We start from the raw sequence: 21,018 nt of genomic DNA, 5'->3' as shown, positions 1-21,018 counted from the left end.
TGTCAGTTTGTTAATTATATTTTTCAAGACATTTGTGCCTAGTTTTCAGCTTTTCAGTCTGGAGAGAAATGGTGTGAGAAATGATTTCCTCTGATGCAATGCAAATGTACAGCGTCAGAAAGGCTATAGTCATTCTGTTTAGACGTCATAAAGGAGATTCTATAATTATGTTCAATGTGTAATTATGACACACGACATAACGGTGTTAAAAGTTAAATCCAACGTGCTGACACCCTATTATGATGCTATTTATAACCTATTTCATTTGAGGATTTGATTTATAAGACAGACGGAAAGGGTCTACAAACTTACGGGTTGTGCCTCAACTGTCTGAACGCCTGAAGTAGGCGCTTGGAGTCGGAGAAGTGTCTGGGTGGATATGGATACAGAGGGGGGCGGTGCGTCATTGCGCTTGGAGAATGAGAAACTGCGGCACGAGAATGACGACCTGAAAATAAGGCTTGGCTTGATGAAGGAAAACTTTGATCTGAAGTCCAAACTGCAAACCTCCGCTCTAACCAGCGATACTCTCAGGGAATCGACAGGTAACTGTTCAAGTATGTTTTACGCATCGCAATCTCCATCTATGTGGGTGACGGTAGTGCGCGTGCCGCTCTTTGCCACTAGAGGACGTCCAAGGACGTCAGTACGGTTCGAATTAATAAGCAGGGTTGGAGAAGCTAAACACATTTAATTGGATTTGGAATTTCACTATACGTCGTGAAATGAAATTGACTTAATCCCAACATCAGTACTGCCATGCAGGTCCTAGCAACATCCAGCTAAAATATTGGACGTATAATAATAATAATAAGGGTGGCAGATAGCCTGGTGGTTAAGAGCTTTAGGCCACTAACCGAAAAGATGCTGGTTCGAATCCCTGAGCCGACTAGATGAAACATCTGAGCAAGGCACTTAACTCTGTAAGGCACTCTGGATAAGAGCATCTGTTAAATGACTAACATTTAAATAATTTATTCAATTTATATAGCTCTATTCATTACATAAAGACATTTCGTAGTGATGTAAAGCAACAAAAATAAATAAAAAATTAAAAACAACATTAAGTTCATGAGTTGATCTAAGGTCAAGAAACTGAAGGTTGAGAACGTTCATGGTTCCATTGTTAAGACGTTGCCAGATCTTAAAACGTCTGGATAGATATTTTACCTATCGACTAACCAAATCATATGTTATAGCAATCTGTCAATCTGTCAGCATCAACCAATGGTTGCGTGCGACGTCTAAGCAACCCATGGCTTCAGTGAGGTCAGCAGAGGGAGGATGTAGTCAAAGGGGAGAGCATCTACATATAATTGCTTATTATTTTTTGCCTGGTTTCTTTTTGTCTCAATTTGTCACCCTTTTTGCATTTCGAATTGATTCTGATGTGAATTTCCTACCCAAAGGCAGGAACACAACTATTCAGTGGCAAGACATCGTGGATGAGGACAGATTCAAACATGAGCTGCATCAATCGTCCAAACATTCTCACAGAACGTCTTCCCCGGTTAACCTGGAGTCCTACACCAAGAGCTGCATGTACACAGACCCACGAGAACATGAAGAGACTGCAAGCTGTTCTTACATCATGTCTCACAAGGTGAAAGGTGTGTGAAATGGTCGTTTGCTCATTACAATGTTGTGACATGATCCTTACAGAAAAATGTTAGTCAGAAATTGAATCACCATTTTGTATCAACTGAGCTGATTATGACAATATTGTAATAGCAGAATAGAATAGAAAAATATGTATTCAAAACTATTGTGTAGGTCCCAAATTGCACCCTATTTCCTATATAGTGCATTGTTAGGTATGCGTAACTGGCTGTAAGGGAGTCATGCGCAGGAGAGCAGAATTTGGGTAGCAAACGGAGCCTTTTATTTAGGCGAACAAAAACACACTGCACAACGAACACTAAATATACTGCTAAAAAAAATAAAGGGAACACTAAAATAACACATCCTAGATCTGAATGAATGAAATAATCTTATTAAATACTTTTTTCTTTACATAGTTGAATGTGCTGACAACAAAATCACACAAAAATAATCAATGGAAATCCAATTTATCAACCCATGGAGGTCTGGATTTGGAGTCACACTCAAAATTAAAGTGGAAAACCACACTACAGGCTGATCCAACTTTGATGTAATGTCCTTAAAACAAGCCAAAATGAGGCTCAGTAGTGTGTGTGGCCTCCACGTGCCTGTATGATCTCCCTACAACGCCTGGGCATGCTCCTGATGAGGTGGAGGATGGTCTCCTGAGGGATCTCCTCCAAGACCTGGACTAAAGCATCCGCCAACTCCTGGACAGTCTGTGGTGCAACGTGGCATTGGTGGATGGAGCGAGACATGATGTCCCAGATGTGCTCAATTGGATTCAGGTCTGGGGAACGGGCTGACCAGTCCATAGCATCAATGCCTTCCTCTTGCAGGAACTGCTGACACACTCCAGCCACATGAGGTCTAGCATTGTCTTGCATTAGGAGGAACCCAGGGCCAACCGCACCAGCATATGGTCTCACAAGGGGTCTGAGGATCTCATCTCGGTACCTAATGCCAGTCAGGCTACCTCTAGCGAGCACATGGAGGGCTGTGCGGCCCCCCAAAGAAATGCCACCCCACACCATGACTGACCCACCGCCAAACCGGTCATGCTGGAGGATGTTGCAGGCAGCAGAACGTTCTCCACGGCGTCTCCAGACTCTGTCACGTCTGTCACGTGCTCAGTGTGAACCTGCTTCATCTGTGAAGAGCACAGGGCGCCAGTGGCGAATTTGCCAATCTTGGTGTTCTCTGGCAAATGCCAAACGTCCTGCACGGTATTGGGCTGTAAGCACAACCCCCACCTGTGGACGTCGGGCCCTCATACCACCCTCATGGAGTCTGTTTCTGACCGTTTGAGCAGAGACATGCACATTTGTGGCCTGCTGGAGGTCATTTTGCAGGGCTCTGGCAGTGCTCCTCCTGCTCCTCCTTGCACAAAGGCGGAGGTAGCGGTCCTGCTGCTGGGTTGTTGCCCTCCTACGGCCTCCTCCACGTCTCCTGATGTACTGGCCTGTCTCCTGGTAGTGCCTCCATGCTCTGGACACTACGCTGACAGACACAGCAAACCTTCTTGCCACAGCTCGCATTGATGTGCCATCCTGGATGAGCTGCACTACCTGAGCCACTTGTGTGGGTTGTAGACTTCGTCTCATGCTACCACTAGAGTGAAAGCACCGCCAGCATTCAAAAGTGACCAAAACATCAGCCAGGAAGCATAAGAACTGAGAAGTGGTCTGTGGTCCCCACCTGCAGAACCACTCCTTTATTGGGGGTGTCTTGCTAATTGCCTATAATTTCCACCTGTTGTCTATTCCATTTGCACAACAGCATGTGAAATTTATTGTCAATCAGTGTTGCTTCCAAAGTGGACAGTTTGATTTCACAGAAGTGTGATTGACTTGGAGTTACATTGTTGTTTAAGTCTTCCCTTTATTTTTTTGAGCAGTGTACAATACGGGTTGACATAACCCAGCGCAACCAGTCTAACGTGCGCTTACACGAAACAATAAACAATCCCACACAAAGACATGGGGGGGAACAGAGGGTTAAATACACAACAAGTAAATGAGGGAATTGAAACCAGGTGTGAGGAAAACAAGACAAAACATGTGGAAAATGAAAGTGGATCGATGATGGCTAGAAGACCGCCGAGCGCCGCCCAAACAAGGAGAGGACCTGACTTCGACTGAAGTCATGACATGCATAACTTTTGAGTAGGGCCTATAGGGCTCTGGTCAATAGTAGTGCACAATATACAGTGAGGGAAAAAAGTATTTGATCCCCTGCTGATTTTGTACGTTTGCCCACTGACAAAGAAATGATCAGTCTATAATTTTAATGGTAGGTTTATTTGAACAATGAGAGACAGAATAACAACAAAACAATCCAGAAAAACGCATGTCAAAAATGTTATAAATTGATTTGCATTTTAATGAGGGAAATAAGTATTTGACCCCTCTGCAAAACATGACTTAGTACTTGGTGGCAAAACCCTTGTTGGCAATCACAGAGGTCAGACGTTTCTTGTAGTTGGCCACCAGGTTTGCACACATCTCAGGAGGGATTATGTCCAACTCCTCGTTGCAGATCTTCTCCAAGTCATTAAGGTTTCAAGGCTGACGTTTGCCAACTCGAACCTTCAGCTCCCTCCTCAGATTTTCTATGGGATTAAGGTCTGGAGACTGGCTAGGCCACTCCAGGACCTTAATGTGCTTCTTCTTGAGCCACTCCTTTGTTGCCTTGGCCGTGTGTTTTGGGTCATTGTCATGCTGGAATACCCATCCACGACCCATTTTCAATGCCCTGGCTGAGGGAAGGAGGTTCTCACCCAAGATTTGACGGTACATGGCCCCGTCCATCGTCCCTTTGATGCGGTGAAGTTGTCCTGTCCCCTTAGCAGAAAAACACCCCCAAAGCATAATGTTTCCACCTCCATGTTTGACGGTGGGGATGGTGCTCTTGGGGTCATAGGCAGCATTCCTCCTCCTCCAAACACGGCGAGTTGAGTTGATGCCAAAGAGCTCCATTTTGGTCTCATCTGACCACAACACTTTCACCCAGTTGTCCTCTGAATCATTCAGATGTTCATTAGCAAACTTCAGACGGGCATGTATATGTGCTTTCTTGAGCAGGGGGACCTTGCGGGCGCTGCAGGATTTCAGTCCTTCACTGCGTAGTGTTTTACCAATTGTTTTCTTGTTGACTATGGTCCCAGCTGCCTTGAGATTATTGACAAGATCCTCCCGTGTAGTTCTGGGCTGATTCCTCACCGTTCTCATGATCATTGCAACTCCACGAGGTGAGATCTTGCATGGAGCCCCAGGCCGAGGGAGATTGACAGTTCTTTTGTGTTTCTTCCATTTGCGAATAATCGCACCAACTGTTGTCACCTTCTCACCAAGCTGCTTGGCGATGGTCTTGTAGCCCATTCCAGCCTTGTGTAGGTCTACAATCTTGTCCCTGACATCCTTGGAGAGCTCTTTGGTCTTGGCCATGGTGGAGAGTTTGGAATCTGATTGATTGATTGCTTCTGTGGACAGGTGTCTTTTATACAGGTGTAACGGTTGTCGTCGGGGATAGAGGACCAAAACGCAGCAGGAATGTGGATGCTCATCTTGTTATTTATTTTACATAAAGGGAACACCAAAATAACAAAACAAAGAACTCACGAACAACAAAACAGTCTTGTCATGCTCACACAGGCAAAACAAGAAACAATCTCCCACAACACTACACCGAACAATTACCCATATATAGGACTCTCAATCAGAGGCAACGAGAATCACCTGCCTCCAATTGAGAGTCTAGCACCCAAACCTAAACATAGAAAACCTAACCTAGACAGAATGCAGAAATACAACCTAGAACATACACCCAAAACCCAGGAACACATAAATCAAACACCCCTCTACAACACACACAAAACCCCCACCATACAAAACAAACATCCCTCTGCCACGTCCTGACCAAAATACTAAACAACTACTCCCTCTGCTGGTAACAACCTGAGATTAGGAGCACTCCCTTTAAGAGTGTGCTCCTAATCTCAGCTCGTTACCTGTATAAAAGACACCTGGGAGCCAGAAATCTTTCTGATTGAGAGGGGGTGAAATACTTATTTCCCTCATTAAAATGCAAATCAATTTATACAATTTTTGACATGTGTTTTTCTGGATTTTTTTTTGTTATTCTGTCTCTCACTGTTGAAATAAACCTACCATTAAAATTATAGACTGATCATTTCTTTGTCAGTGGGCAAATGTACAAAATCAGCAGGGGATCAAATACTTTTTTCCCTCACTGTAGGAAACAGGATGCCGTTTGGGATGTTGCTTATAATAGGAACATTTTGTTAAACTAGGTGTGGATGAATGTTTCTGTTGGTGTAATGAGATCTATTGAAGTAATCCATGCAGATTCAGAGGTTGGTGTTGTAATGGTGTTTATTGTTCAGATCCAGAGCGGTTGGTGGGGGAGATAGCCTTCCAGCTGGATCGAAGGATCCTGTCCTATGTATTCCAAGGCCAGACCAGACTCTATGGGTTCACTGTGCTCAATATACGAGACAAGATCATTCAGGTGGGAACTGTGTGTGCGTTGTCCTTTTATACAAAAGGCGGTCATTCTAGTTTTTGAATTTTAAGAAAGTTGGAATACCATATTCCTTCCTTCTGTCTGCTAAGGGATAATAGGCTAGTTGAACAACATATTCCTTCTGTCTGCTAAGGGATAATAGGCTAGTTGAACAACATATTCCTTCCTTTTGTCTGCTAAGGGATAATAGGCTAGTTGAACAACATATTCCTTCCTTCTAGTCAGCTAAGGGATAATAGGCTAGTTGAACAACATATTCCTTCTGTCTGCTAAGGGATAATAGGCTAGTTGAACAACATATTCCTTCTGTCAGCTAAGGGATAATAGGCTAGTTGAACAACATATTCCTTTCCGTCAGCTAAGAGATAATAGGCTAGTTGAACAACATATTCATTCTGTCAGCTAAGGGATAATAGGCTAGTTGAACAACATATTCCTTCTGTCAGCTAAGGGATAATAGGCTAGTTGAACAACATATTCCTTCCTTCTGTCAGCTAAGGGATAATAGGCTAGTTGAACAACATATTCCATCTGTCTGCTAAGGGATAATAGGCTAGTTGAACAACATATTCCTTCTGTCTGCTAAGGGATAATAGGCTAGTTGAACAACATATTCCTTCTGTCTGCTAAGGGATAATAGGCTAGTTGAACAACATATTCCTTCTGTCTGCTAAGGGATAATAGGCTAGTTGAACAACATATTCCTTCTGTCTGCTAAGGGATAATAGGCTAGTTGAACAACATATTCCTTCTGTCTGCTAAGGGATAATAGGCTAGTTGACCAACATATTCCTTCTGTCTGCTAAGGGATAATAGGCTAGTTGACCAACATATTCCTTCCTTCTGTCTGCTAAGGGATAATAGGCTAGTTGAACAACATATTCCTTCTGTCTGCTAAGGGATAATAGGCTAGTTGAACAACATATTCCTTCTGTCAGCTGAGGGATAATAGGCTAGTTGAACAACATATTCCTTCTGTCTGCTAAGGGATAATAGGCTAGTTGAACAACATATTCCTTCTGTCAGCTAAGGGATAATAGGCTAGTTGAACAACATATTCCTTCTGTCTGCTAAGGGATAATAGGCTAGTTGACCAACATATTCCTTCCTTCTGTCTGCTAAGGGATAATAGGCTAGTTGAACAACATATTCCTTCTGTCTGCTAAGGGATAGTAGGCTAGTTGAAAAACATTCCTTCTGTCTGCTAAGGGATAATAGGCTAGTTGAACAACATATTCCTTCTGTCTGCTAAGGGATAATAGGCTAGTTGAACAACATATTCCTTCTGTCAGCTAAGGGATAATAGGCTAGTTGAACAACATATTCCTTCTGTCTGCTAAGGGATAATAGGCTAGTTGAACAACATATTCCTTCTGTCTGCTAAGGGATAATAGGCTAGTTGAACAACATATTCCTTCTGTCTGCTAAGGGATAATAGACTAGTTGAACAACATATTCCTTCCTTCTGTCTGCTAAGGGATAATAGGCTAGTTGAAAAACATATTCCTTCTGTCTGCTAAGGGATAATAGGCTAGTTGAACAACATATTCCATCTGTCTGCTAATGGATAATAGGCTAGTTGAACAACATATTCCTTCTTTCAGCTAAGGGATAATAGGCTAGTTGAACAACATATTCCATCTGTCTGCTAAGGGATAATAGGCTAGTTGAACAACATATTCCATCTGTCTGCTAAGGGATAATAGGCTAGTTGAACAACATATTCCTTCTTTCAGCTAAGGGATAATAGGCTAGTTGAACAACATATTCCTTCTGTCTGCTAAGGGATAATAGGCTAGTTGAACAACATATTCCTTCCTTCTGTCAGCTAAGGGATAATAGGCTAGTTGAACAACATATTCCATCTGTCTGCTAAGGGATATAGGCTAGTTGAACAACATATTCCTTCTGTCAGCTAAGGGATAATAGGCTAGTTGAACAACATATTCCTTCTGTCTGCTAAGGGATAATAGGCTAGTTGAACAACATATTCCTTCTTTCAGCTAAGGGATAATAGGCTAGTTGAACAACATATTCCATCTGTCTGCTAATGGATAATAGGCTAGTTGAACAACATATTCCTTCCTTCTGTCAGCTAAGGGATAATAGGCTAGTTGAACAACATATTCCATCTGTCTGCTAAGGGATAATAGGCTAGTTGAACAACATATTCCTTCTGTCTGCTAAGGGATAATAGGCTAGTTGAACAACATATTCCTTCCTTCTGTCAGCTAAGGGATAATAGGCTAGTTGAACAACATATTCCATCTGTCTGCTAAGGGATAATAGGCTAGTTGAACAACATATTCCTTCTGTCTGCTAAGGGATAATAGGCTAGTTGAACAACATATTCCTTCTGTCTGCTTAGGGATAATAGGCTAGTTGAACAACATATTCCTTCCTTCTGTCTGCTAAGGGATAATAGGCTAGTAGAAAAACATATTCCTTCTGTCTGCTAAGGGATAATAGGCTAGTTGAACAACATATTCCTTCTGTCTGCTAAGGGATAATAGGCTAGTTGAACAACATATTCCTTCTGTCTGCTAAGGGATAATAGGCTAGTTGAACAACATATTCCTTCTGTCTGCTAAGGGATAATAGGCTAGTTGAACAACATATTCCTTCCTTCTGTCTGCTAAGGGATAATAGGCTAGTTGAAAAACATATTCCTTCTGTCTGCTAAGGGATAATAGGCTAGTTGAACAACATATTCCATCTGTCTGCTAATGGATAATAGGCTAGTTGAACAACATATTCCTTCTTTCAGCTAAGGGATAATAGGCTAGTTGAACAACACATTCCTTCCTTCTGTCAGCTAAGGGATAATAGGCTAGTTGAACAACATATTCCATCTGTCTGCTAAGGGATAATAGGCTAGTTGAACAACATATTCCTTCTGTCAACTAAGGGATAATAGGCTAGTTGAACAACATATTCCATCTGTCTGCTAATGGATAATAGGCTAGTTGAACAACATATTCCTTCTTTCAGCTAAGGGATAATAGGCTAGTTGAACAACATATTCCTTCTTTCAGCTAAGGGATAATAGGCTAGTTGAACAACATATTCCATCTGTCTGCTAATGGATAATAGGCTAGTTGAACAACATATTCCTTCTTTCAGCTAAGGGATAATAGGCTAGTTGAACAACATATTCCTTCCTTCTGTCTGCTAAGGGATAATAGGCTAGTTGAACAACATATTCCTTCTGTCTGCTAAGGGATAGTAGGCTAGTTGAAAAACATTCCTTCTGTCTGCTAAGGGATAATAGGCTAGTTGAACAACATATTCCTTCTGTCTGCTAAGGGATAATAGGCTAGTTGAACAACATATTCCTTCTGTCAGCTAAGGGATAATAGGCTAGTTGAACAACATATTCCTTCTGTCTGCTAAGGGATAATAGGCTAGTTGAACAACATATTCCTTCTGTCTGCTAAGGGATAATAGGCTAGTTGAACAACATATTCCTTCTGTCTGCTAAGGGATAATAGACTAGTTGAACAACATATTCCTTCCTTCTGTCTGCTAAGGGATAATAGGCTAGTTGAAAAACATATTCCTTCTGTCTGCTAAGGGATAATAGGCTAGTTGAACAACATATTCCATCTGTCTGCTAATGGATAATAGGCTAGTTGAACAACATATTCCTTCTTTCAGCTAAGGGATAATAGGCTAGTTGAACAACATATTCCTTCCTTCTGTCAGCTAAGGGATAATAGGCTAGTTGAACAACATATTCCATCTGTCTGCTAAGGGATAATAGGCTAGTTGAACAACATATTCCATCTGTCTGCTAAGGGATAATAGGCTAGTTGAACAACATATTCCTTCTTTCAGCTAAGGGATAATAGGCTAGTTGAACAACATATTCCTTCTGTCTGCTAAGGGATAATAGGCTAGTTGAACAACATATTCCTTCCTTCTGTCAGCTAAGGGATAATAGGCTAGTTGAACAACATATTCCATCTGTCTGCTAAGGGATATAGGCTAGTTGAACAACATATTCCTTCTGTCAGCTAAGGGATAATAGGCTAGTTGAACAACATATTCCTTCTGTCTGCTAAGGGATAATAGGCTAGTTGAACAACATATTCCTTCTTTCAGCTAAGGGATAATAGGCTAGTTGAACAACATATTCCATCTGTCTGCTAATGGATAATAGGCTAGTTGAACAACATATTCCTTCCTTCTGTCAGCTAAGGGATAATAGGCTAGTTGAACAACATATTCCATCTGTCTGCTAAGGGATAATAGGCTAGTTGAACAACATATTCCTTCTGTCTGCTAAGGGATAATAGGCTAGTTGAACAACATATTCCTTCCTTCTGTCAGCTAAGGGATAATAGGCTAGTTGAACAACATATTCCATCTGTCTGCTAAGGGATAATAGGCTAGTTGAACAACATATTCCTTCTGTCTGCTAAGGGATAATAGGCTAGTTGAACAACATATTCCTTCTGTCTGCTTAGGGATAATAGGCTAGTTGAACAACATATTCCTTCCTTCTGTCTGCTAAGGGATAATAGGCTAGTAGAAAAACATATTCCTTCTGTCTGCTAAGGGATAATAGGCTAGTTGAACAACATATTCCTTCTGTCTGCTAAGGGATAATAGGCTAGTTGAACAACATATTCCTTCTGTCTGCTAAGGGATAATAGGCTAGTTGAACAACATATTCCTTCTGTCTGCTAAGGGATAATAGGCTAGTTGAACAACATATTCCTTCCTTCTGTCTGCTAAGGGATAATAGGCTAGTTGAAAAACATATTCCTTCTGTCTGCTAAGGGATAATAGGCTAGTTGAACAACATATTCCATCTGTCTGCTAATGGATAATAGGCTAGTTGAACAACATATTCCTTCTTTCAGCTAAGGGATAATAGGCTAGTTGAACAACACATTCCTTCCTTCTGTCAGCTAAGGGATAATAGGCTAGTTGAACAACATATTCCATCTGTCTGCTAAGGGATAATAGGCTAGTTGAACAACATATTCCTTCTGTCAACTAAGGGATAATAGGCTAGTTGAACAACATATTCCATCTGTCTGCTAATGGATAATAGGCTAGTTGAACAACATATTCCTTCTTTCAGCTAAGGGATAATAGGCTAGTTGAACAACATATTCCTTCTTTCAGCTAAGGGATAATAGGCTAGTTGAACAACATATTCCATCTGTCTGCTAATGGATAATAGGCTAGTTGAACAACATATTCCTTCTTTCAGCTAAGGGATAATAGGCTAGTTGAACAACATATTCCTTCCTTCTGTCAGCTAAGGGATAATAGGCTAGTTGAACAACATATTCCATCTGTCTGCTAAGGGATAATAGGCTAGTTGAACAACATATTCCTTCTGTCAGCTAAGGGATAATAGGCTAGTTGAACAACATATTCCATCTGTCTGCTAAGGGATAATAGGCTAGTTGAACAACATATTCCTTCCTTCTGTCTGCTAAGGGATAATAGGCTAGTTGAACAACATATTCTTTCTGTCAGCTAAGGGATAATAGGCTAGTTGAACAACATATTCCTTCCTTCTGTCTGCTAAGGGATAATAGGCTAGTTGAACAACATATTCCTTCCTTCTGTCTGCTATGGGATAATAGGCTAGTTGAACAACATATTCCTTCTGTCAGCTAAGGGATAATAGGCTAGTTGAACAACATATTCCATCTGTCTGCTAAGGGATAATAGGCTAGTTGAACAACATATTCCTTCTGTCTGCTAAGGGATAATAGGCTAGTTGAACAACATATTCCTTCTGTCTGCTAAGGGATAATAGGCTAGTTGAACAACATATTCCTTCTGTCTGCTAAGGGATAATAGGCTAGTTGAACAACATATTCCTTCCTTCTGTTTGCTAAGGGATAATAGGCTAGTTGAACAACATATTCCTTCTGTCTGCTAAGGGATAATAGGCTAGTTGAACAACATATTCCTTCTGTCTGCTAAGGGATAATAGACTAGTTGAACAACATATTCCTTCCTTCTGTCTGCTAAGGGATAATAGGCTAGTTGAAAAACATATTACTTCTGTCTGCTAAGGGATAATAGGCTAGATGAACAACATATTTCATCTGTCTGCTAATGGATAATAGGCTATTTGAACAACATATTCCTTCTTTCAGCTAAGGGATAATAGGCTAGTTGAACAACATATTCCTTCCTTCTGTCAGCTAAGGGATAATAGGCTAGTTGAACAACATATTCCATCTGTCTGCTAAGGGATAATAGGCTAGTTGAACAACATATTCCATCTGTCTGCTAAGGGATAATAGGCTAGTTGAACAACATATTCCTTCTTTCAGCTAAGGGATAATAGGCTAGTTGAACAACATATTCCTTCTGTCTGCTAAGGGATAATAGGCTAGTTGAACAACATATTCCTTCCTTCTGTCAGCTAAGGGATAATAGGCTAGTTGAACAACATATTCCATCTGTCTGCTAAGGGATATAGGCTAGTTGAACAACATATTCCTTCTGTCAGCTAAGGGATAATAGGCTAGTTGAACAACATATTCCTTCTGTCTGCTAAGGGATAATAGGCTAGTTGAACAACATATTCCTTCTTTCAGCTAAGGGATAATAGGCTAGTTGAACAACATATTCCTTCCTCTGTCTGCTAAGGGATAATAGGCTAGTTGAACAACATATTCCTTCTGTCAGCTAAGGGATAATAGGCTAGTTGAACAACATATTCCTTCCTTCTGTCAGCTAAGGGATAATAGGCTAGTTGAACAACATATTCCATCTGTCTGCTAAGGGATAATAGGCTAGTTGAACAACATATTCCTTCTGTCTGCTAAGGGATAATAGGCTAGTTGAACAACATATTCCTTCCTTCTGTCAGCTAAGGGATAATAGGCTAGTTGAACAACATATTCCATCTGTCTGCTAAGGGATAATAGGCTAGTTGAACAACATATTCCTTCTGTCTGCTAAGGGATAATAGGCTAGTTGAACAACATATTCCTTCTGTCTGCTAAGGGATAATAGGCTAGTTGAACAACATATTCCTTCTGTCTGCTTAGGGATAATAGGCTAGTTGAACAACATATTCCTTCCTTCTGTCTGCTAAGGGATAATAGGCTAGTTGAAAAACATATTCCTTCTGTCTGCTAAGGGATAATAGGCTAGTTGAACAACATATTCCTTCTCTCTGCTAAGGGATAATAGGCTAGTTGAACAACATATTCCTTCTGTCTGCTAAGGGATAATAGGCTAGTTGAACAACATATTCCTTCTGTCTGCTAAGGGATAATAGGCTAGTTGAACAACATATTCCATCTGTCAGTTAATGGATAATAGGCTAGTTGAACAACATATTCCTTCCTTCTGTCTGCTAAGGGATAATAGGCTAGTTGAACAACATATTCCTTCTGTCAGCTAAGGGATAATAGGCTAGTTGAACACCATATTCCTTCCTTCTGTCTGCTAAGGGATAATAGGCTAGTTGAACAACATATTCCTTCCATCTGTCTGCTAAGGGATAATAGGCTAGTTGAACAACATATTCCTTCTGTCTGCTAAGGGATAATAGGCTAGTTGAACAACATATTCCTTCCTTCTGTCAGCTAAGGGATAATAGGCTAGTTGAACAACATATTCCTTCTGTCTGCTAAGGGATAATAGGCTAGTTGAACAACATATTCCTTCTGTCAGCTAAGGGATAATAGGCTAGTTGAACAACATATTCCTTCCTTCTGTCTGCTAAGGGATAATAGGCTAGTTGAACAACATATTCCTTCTGTCAGCTAAGGGATAATAGGCTAGTTGAACAACATATTCCTTCTGTCTGCTAAGGGATAATAGGCTAGTTGAACAACATATTCCTTCCTTCTGTCTGCTAAGGGATAATAGGCTAGTTGAACAACATATTCCTTCCTTCTGTCAGCTAAAGGATAATAGGCTAGTTGAACAACATATTCCTTCCTTCTGTCTGCTAAGGGATAATAGGCTAGTTGAACAACATATTCCTTCCTTCTGTCTGCTAAGGGATAATAGGCTAGTTGAACAACATATTCCTTCTGTCAGCTAAGGGATAATAGGCTAGTTGAACAACATATTCCTTCTGTCTGCTAAGGGATAATAGGCTAGTTGAACAACATATTCCTTCCTTCTGTCTGCTAAGGGATAATAGGCTAGTTGAACAACATATTCCTTCTGTCTGCTAAAGGATAATAGGCTAGTTGAACAACATATTACTTCCGTCTGCTAAAGGATAATAGGCTAGTTGAACAACATATTCCTTCCTTCTGTCTGCTAAGGGATAATAGGCTAGTTGAACAACATATTCCTTCTGTCAGCTAAGGGATAAAAGGCTAGTTGAACAACATATTCCTTCTGTCTGCTAAGGGATAATAGGCTAGTTGAACAACATATTCCTTCTGTCTGCTAAGGGATAATAGGCTAGTTGAACAACATATTCCTTCTGTCAGCTAAGGGATAAAAGGCTAGTTGAACAACATATTCCTTCTGTCAGCTAAGGGATAATAGGCTAGTTGAACAACATATTCCTTCTGTCAGCTAAGGGATAATAGGCTAGTTGAACAACATATTCCTTCTGTCAGCTAAGGGATAATAGGCTAGTTGAACAACATATTCTTTCTGTCAGCTAAGGGATAATAGGCTAGTTGAACAACATATTCCTTCCTTCTGTCTGCTAAGGGATAATAGGCTAGTTGAACAACATATTCCTTCTGTCAGCTAAGGGATAATAGGCTAGTTGAACAACATATTCCTTCCTTCTGTCAGCTAAGGGATAATAGGCTAGTTGAACAACATATTCCTTCCTTCTGTCTGCTAAGGGATAATAGGCTAGTTGAACAACATATTCCTTCTGTCAGCTAAGGGATAATTGGCTAGTTGAACAACATATTCCTTCCTTCTGTCAGCTAAGGGATAATAGGCTAGTTGAACAACATATTCCTTCTGTCTGCTAAGGGATAATAGGCTAGTTGAACAACATATTCCTTCTGTCTGCTAAGGGATAATAGGCTAGTTGAACAACATATTCCTTCTGTCTGCTAAGGGATAATAGGCTAGTTGAACAACATATTCCTTCCTTCTGTCAGCTAAGGGATAATAGGCTAGTTGAACAACATATTCCATCTGTCTGCTAAGGGATAATAGGCTAGTTGAACAACATATTCCTTCTTTCAGCTAAGGGATAATAGGCTAGTTGAACAACATATTCCATCTGTCTGCTAATGGATAATAGGCTAGTTGAACAACATATTCCTTTTGTCTGCTAAGGGATAAAAGGCTAGTTGAACAACATATTCCTTCTGTCAGCTAAGGGATAATAGGCTAGTTGAACGACATATTCCTTCCTTCTGTCAGCTAAAGGATAATAGGCTAGTTGAACAACATATTCCTTCTGTCTGCTAAGGGATAATAGGCTAGTTGAACAACATATTCCTTCCTTCTGTCTGCTAAGGGATAATAGGCTAGTTGAACAACATATTCCTTCTGTCTGCTAAGGGATAATAGGCTAGTTGAACAACATATTCCTTCCTTCTGTCAGCTAAGGGATAATAGGCTAGTTGAACAACATATTCCATCTGTCTGCTAAGGGATAATAGGCTAGTTGAACAACATATTCCTTCTGTCAGCTAAGGGATAATGGGCTAGTTGAACAACATATTCCATCTGTCTGCTAATGGATAATAGGCTAGTTGAACAACATATTCCTTTTGTCTGCTAAGGGATAAAAGGCTAGTTGAACAACATATTCCTTCTGTCAGCTAAGGGATAATAGGCTAGTTGAACGACATATTCCTTCCTTCTGTCAGCTAAAGGATAATAGGCTAGTTGAACAACATATTCCTTCTGTCTGCTAAGGGATAATAGGCTAGTTGAACAACATATTCCTTCCTTCTGTCTGCTAAGGGATAATAGGCTAGTTGAACAACATATTCCTTCTGTCTGCTAAGGGATAATAGGCTAGTTGAACAACATATTCCTTCCTTCTGTCTGCTAAGGGTTAATAGGCTAGTTGAACAACATATTCCTTCCTTCTGTCTGCTAAGGGATAATAGGCTAGTTGAACAACATATTCCTTCTGTCTGCTAATGGATAATAGGCTAGTTGAACAACATATTCCTTCTGTCTGCTAAGGGATAATAGGCTAGTTGAACAACATATTCCTTCTGTCAGCTAAGGGATAATAGGCTAGTTGAACAACATATTCCTTCTGTCTGCTAAGGGATAATAGGCTAGTTGAACAACATATTCCTTCTGTCTGCTAAGGGATAATAGGCTAGTTGAACAACATATTCCTTCCTTCTGTCTGCTAAGGGATAATAGGCTAGTTGAACAACATATTCCTTCCTTCTGTCTGCTATGGGATAATAGGCTAGTTGAACAACATATTCCTTCTGTCAGCTAAGGGATAATAGGCTAGTTGAACAACATATTCCTTCTGTCAGCTAAGGGATAATAGGCTAGTTGAACAACATATTCCTTCTGTCAGCTAAGGGATAATAGGCTAGTTGAACAACATATTCCTTCCTTCTGTCTGCTAAGGGATAATAGGCTAGTTGAACAACATATTCCTTCCTTCTGTCTGCTAAGGGATAATAGGCTAGTTGAACAACATATTCCATCTGTCTGCTAAGGGATAATAGGCTAGTTGAACAACATATTCCTTCTGTCTGCTACGGGATAATAGGCTAGTTGAACAACATATTCCTTCTGTCTGCTGAGGGATAATAGGCTAGTTGAACAACATATTCCTTCCTTCTGTCTGCTAAGGGATAATAGGCTAGTTGAACAACATATTCCTTCTGTCAGCTAAGGGATAATAGGCTAGTTGAACAACATATTCCTTCCTTCTGTCTGCTAAGGGATAATAGGCTAGTTGAACAACATATTCCATCTGTCTGCTAAGGGATAATAGGCTAGTTGAACAACATATTCCTTCTGTCTGCTAAGGGATAATAGGCTAGTTGAACAACATATTCTTTCTGTCAGCTATGGGATAATAGGCTAGTTGAACAACATATTCCTTCTGTCTGCTAAGGGATAATAGGCTAGTTGAACAACATATTCCTTCTGTCTGCTAAGGGATAATAGGCTAGTTGAACAACACATTCCTTCCTTCTGTCTGCTAAGGGTTAATAGGCTAGTTGAACAACATATTCCTTCTGTCAGCTAAGGGATAATAGGCTAGTTGAACAACATATTCCTTCTGTCTGCTAAGGGATAATAGGCTAGTTGAACAACATATTCCTTCTGTCAGCTAAGGGATAATAGGCTAGTTGAACAACATATTCCTTCTGTCAGCTAAGGGATAATAGGCTAGTTGAACAACATATTCCATCTGTCAGCTAAGGGATAATAGGCTAGTTGAACAACATATTCCTTCCTTCTGTCTGCTAAGGGATAATAGGCTAGTTGAACAACATATTCCTTCTGTCTGCTAAGGGATAATAGGCTAGTTGAACAACATATTCCTTCTGTCTGCTAAGGGATAATAGGCTAGTTGAACAACATATTCCTTCCTTCTGTCTGCTAAGGGATAATAGGCTAGTTGAACAACATATTCCTTCTGTCTGCTAAAGGATAATAGGCTAGTTGAACAACATATTCCTTCCGTCTGCTAAAGGATAATAGGCTAGTTGAACAACATATTCCTTCCTTCTGTCTGCTAAGGGATAGTAGGCTAGTTGAACAACATATTCCTTCTGTCAGCTAAGGGATAAAAGGCTAGTTGAACAACATATTCCTTCTGTCTGCTAAGGGATAATAGGCTAGTTGAACAACATATTCCTTCTGTCTGCTAAGGGATAATAGGCTAGTTGAACAACATATTCCTTCTGTCTGCTAAGGGATAATAGGCTAGTTGAACAACATATTCCTTCCTTCTGTCTGCTAAGGGATAATAGGCTAGTTGAACAACATATTCCTTCTGTCAGCTAAGGGATAATAGGCTAGTTGAACAACATATTCCTTCCTTCTGTCTGCTAAGGGATAATAGGCTAGTTGAACAACATATTCCTTCTGTCTGCTAAGGGATAATAGGCTAGTTGAACAACATATTCCTTCCTTCTGTCTGCTAAAGGATAATAGGTTAGTTGAACAACATATTCCTTCCTTCTGTCTGCTAAGGGATAATAGGCTAGTTGAACAACATATTCCTTCTGTCTGCTAAGGGATAATAGGCTAGTTGAACAACATATTCCTTCTGTCTGCTAAGGGATAATAGGCTAGTTGAACAACATATTCCATCTGTCAGCTAAGGGATAATAGGCTAGTTGAACAACATATTCCTTCCTTCTGTCTGCTAAGGGATAATAGGCTAGTTGAACAACATATTCCTTCTGTCTGCTAAGGGATAATAGGCTAGTTGAACAACATATTCCTTCTGTCAGCTAAGGGATAATAGGCTAGTTGAACAACATATTCCTTCCTTTTGTCAGCTAAGGGATAATAGGCTAGTTGAACAACATATTCCTTCTGTCTGCTAAGGGATAATAGGCTAGTTGAACAACATATTCCTTCTGTCTGCTAAGGGATAATAGGCTAGTTGAACAACATTCCTCCAGGGTGTGGTTGTGTGCCATGTAGTCATTTCAATCATTCACACACAGATGGAAATCAAAGCCTCCTAAACCGGTTTATTCCCAGGTCAAAATGGTTTTCCTTTTCCTAAGAAGTTAATTCCAAATCTGTTCTAAACAAATGTGTAAGAGAGAGTTGGATAATGACATGTACAGTATAACTGAATTAGAAACTCTACAGGCTAATCCCCCACTCCCATGAGGTTGTGACTGTGTCCCAAATGGCACCTTCTAAACTATATAGTGCACTACATTTGACTGTGTGTCCCCCAAATGGCACCCTATTCCAAATGGAGCCCTATATGGTCCCTGGTCTAAAGTAGTGCACTCTATTGGAAATAAGGTGCCATATGAGACTCACATCTGTGTTTCACTCAAACCAAAGGCTTGACCCCCCCCTCACCCCTTTCCTCAGGTCTCCACACACCCTCTGACGGGGAAGGTGGACGAGGGCTACAGGCTCCAGCTGTCCCAGCGTCACGCTGAGCTGATGGCCAAGCTGAAGCAGCTAGGCTATAGTATGACTCTCCACCCCCCCTTCACAGAGTTCATCATCAACACCTACGGCATCCTGAAGCAGAGGGCTGACTCCTACAGCGCCCAGGAGCAGGGATACAACAGGTGATGATGTAGCTCCCATGTAGTCCCTTCAGGGTACAAGCTTGGCTGTGATGTCAGAGCTCACCTTTCCTGCCATCAGGTTGGAGGTGTCAGACAATTACTGTAAAGGCTGCACTGCACGCTTCAGGAGGAGTTTCATCCCTGCGGGGGGGGTTTATCACCATGAATCATGAACAATTCTATGAAGCTTCCTCCTATATGTGCAGGTGTGGGGGGAACTGTTTACTGTTGTTTGTTTGCTGCCATGTTACAATGTGGTTTATGTAATGTGTGGTTTGTGTATGTAATGTGTGGTTTGTGTATGTAATGTGTGGTTTGTGTATGTAATGTGAGGTTTGTGTATGTAATGTATGAGCTGTAGTAAAATTTTCCTCTTGTAGGACAATAAACAACAATCTAAACTCAACAGCTCGGACTTCCTCAGGAGAGTAGTTATCAACGCAGCCCCCTGCAAACTGCTGAAGGATCTCCTGCTGCTGTTCAGTTGCCTCTCTTTCATGGCAAGGCAGGACGGCAAGCCCCTCTTCCTCTGGTAGACTCGCTGAGAATAGCTCTGGTCCAGGGCGTTACGTGCAGCTTGCTGATTCTGAGCCTTTTATAAACGTTTAGGACCAGAGCTAGACTGGGACGGCCACTGACACCACCTCCCTCCACAGCAGAGGTTTTACACTATAAACAAATGACTCAAACCCAACTCTTAACGTGTCTAAGCTTGTATTGCTTTGGAGACAAGCGCTCTCTAATACAAACTTCACACACCCTCCGCAGACAGGAGAGCTCTGCATCTCCTGCATTGGACCATTTCATAGTTTAGCCTTTTTAATTCATATTTTCCGTTCACTTGGTTTGTTGGTTGGTTGCACTGAGGCTGTCTTTGTGAGTTACCTGACATTATATTTCCATATTGAAATGACAGACATGGAAAAAACCTGGACAGAATAAATACTTCCAGGGCTCTTTGGGCCATTTAAAATGCATTTCAACAAAGAAAAAGCAGTGTGTTTAAGTAATGTAGACACAACTAATTTTCATATACACTGAACAAAGTTTAGACAACATGTAAAATATTTGTCCCATGGTTCATGAGCTGAAATAAAAAATCCCAGACATTTTTCATACACACAAAAAGCTTATTTCTCTCAAATTTTGTGCACAAATTTTATTTACATCCCTGTTAGTGAGCATTTATCCTTTGCCAAGATAATCCAGCTACCTGACAGGTGTGTCATATCAAGAAGCTGATTAAACTGCATGATCATTACACAGGTCCACCTTGTGCTGGGGACAATAAAAGGCCACTTTAAAATGAGCAGTTTTATCACACAACACAATGCCATAGATGTCTCAAGTTTTGAGGCATGGTGACTGCAGGAATGTCCACCAGGGCTGTTGTCAGAGACATGAATGTTAATTTCTCTGCCATAAGCTGCCTCCAATGTCATTTTACAGAATTTGCCAGTACATCCAACCGGCCTCACAACCGCAGCCCATGTGTAACCACGCCGGCCCATTCACATCCAGCTTCTTCACCAGCAGGATCGTCTGGGTGGTGGGTGCTGAGGAGTATTTCTGTCGGTAATAAAGCCATTTTGTGGGGAAAAACTAATTCTGATTGGCTGGGCTTTGCTCCCCAGTGGGTGGCCTGGCTGCCAAGGGGGTGGGTGGGCCCACCCATAGCTGCACCCTG

The 21,018-nt window shown here is 41.0% G+C and overlaps 1 protein-coding gene across 2 annotated transcripts; it reads left to right on the top strand.

Annotated features, from left to right (window-relative positions):
• Positions 1-151: 151 nt before the first annotated feature.
• Positions 152-20,646, top strand: LOC106592634 (speriolin-like protein). Of its 2 annotated transcripts, XM_082975851.1 has the most exons (5): positions 152-545; positions 1,410-1,610; positions 6,008-6,132; positions 19,126-19,331; positions 19,741-20,641. In XM_082975851.1, exons 1-5 carry the CDS (start codon positions 380-382, stop codon positions 19,865-19,867), a joined length of 825 nt encoding a protein of 274 aa, XP_082831977.1. In that variant the 5' UTR covers positions 152-379; the 3' UTR covers positions 19,868-20,641. The 2 variants fall into 2 exon arrangements, with proteins under 2 accessions (XP_082831977.1, XP_082831976.1); XM_082975850.1 differs by having other exon boundaries at positions 152-1,610; positions 19,741-20,646.
• Positions 20,647-21,018: the final 372 nt, after the last annotated feature.

The sequence above is a fragment of the Salmo salar genome, chromosome 05 (assembly GCF_965601325.2).
Source record: "Salmo salar chromosome 05, fSalSal1, whole genome shotgun sequence".
Taxonomy (NCBI): Eukaryota; Metazoa; Chordata; class Actinopteri; order Salmoniformes; family Salmonidae; genus Salmo; species Salmo salar.
The sequence above is the reverse complement of the archived record's forward strand: the minus strand, read 5'-3'. Positions and strand labels throughout refer to the sequence as shown.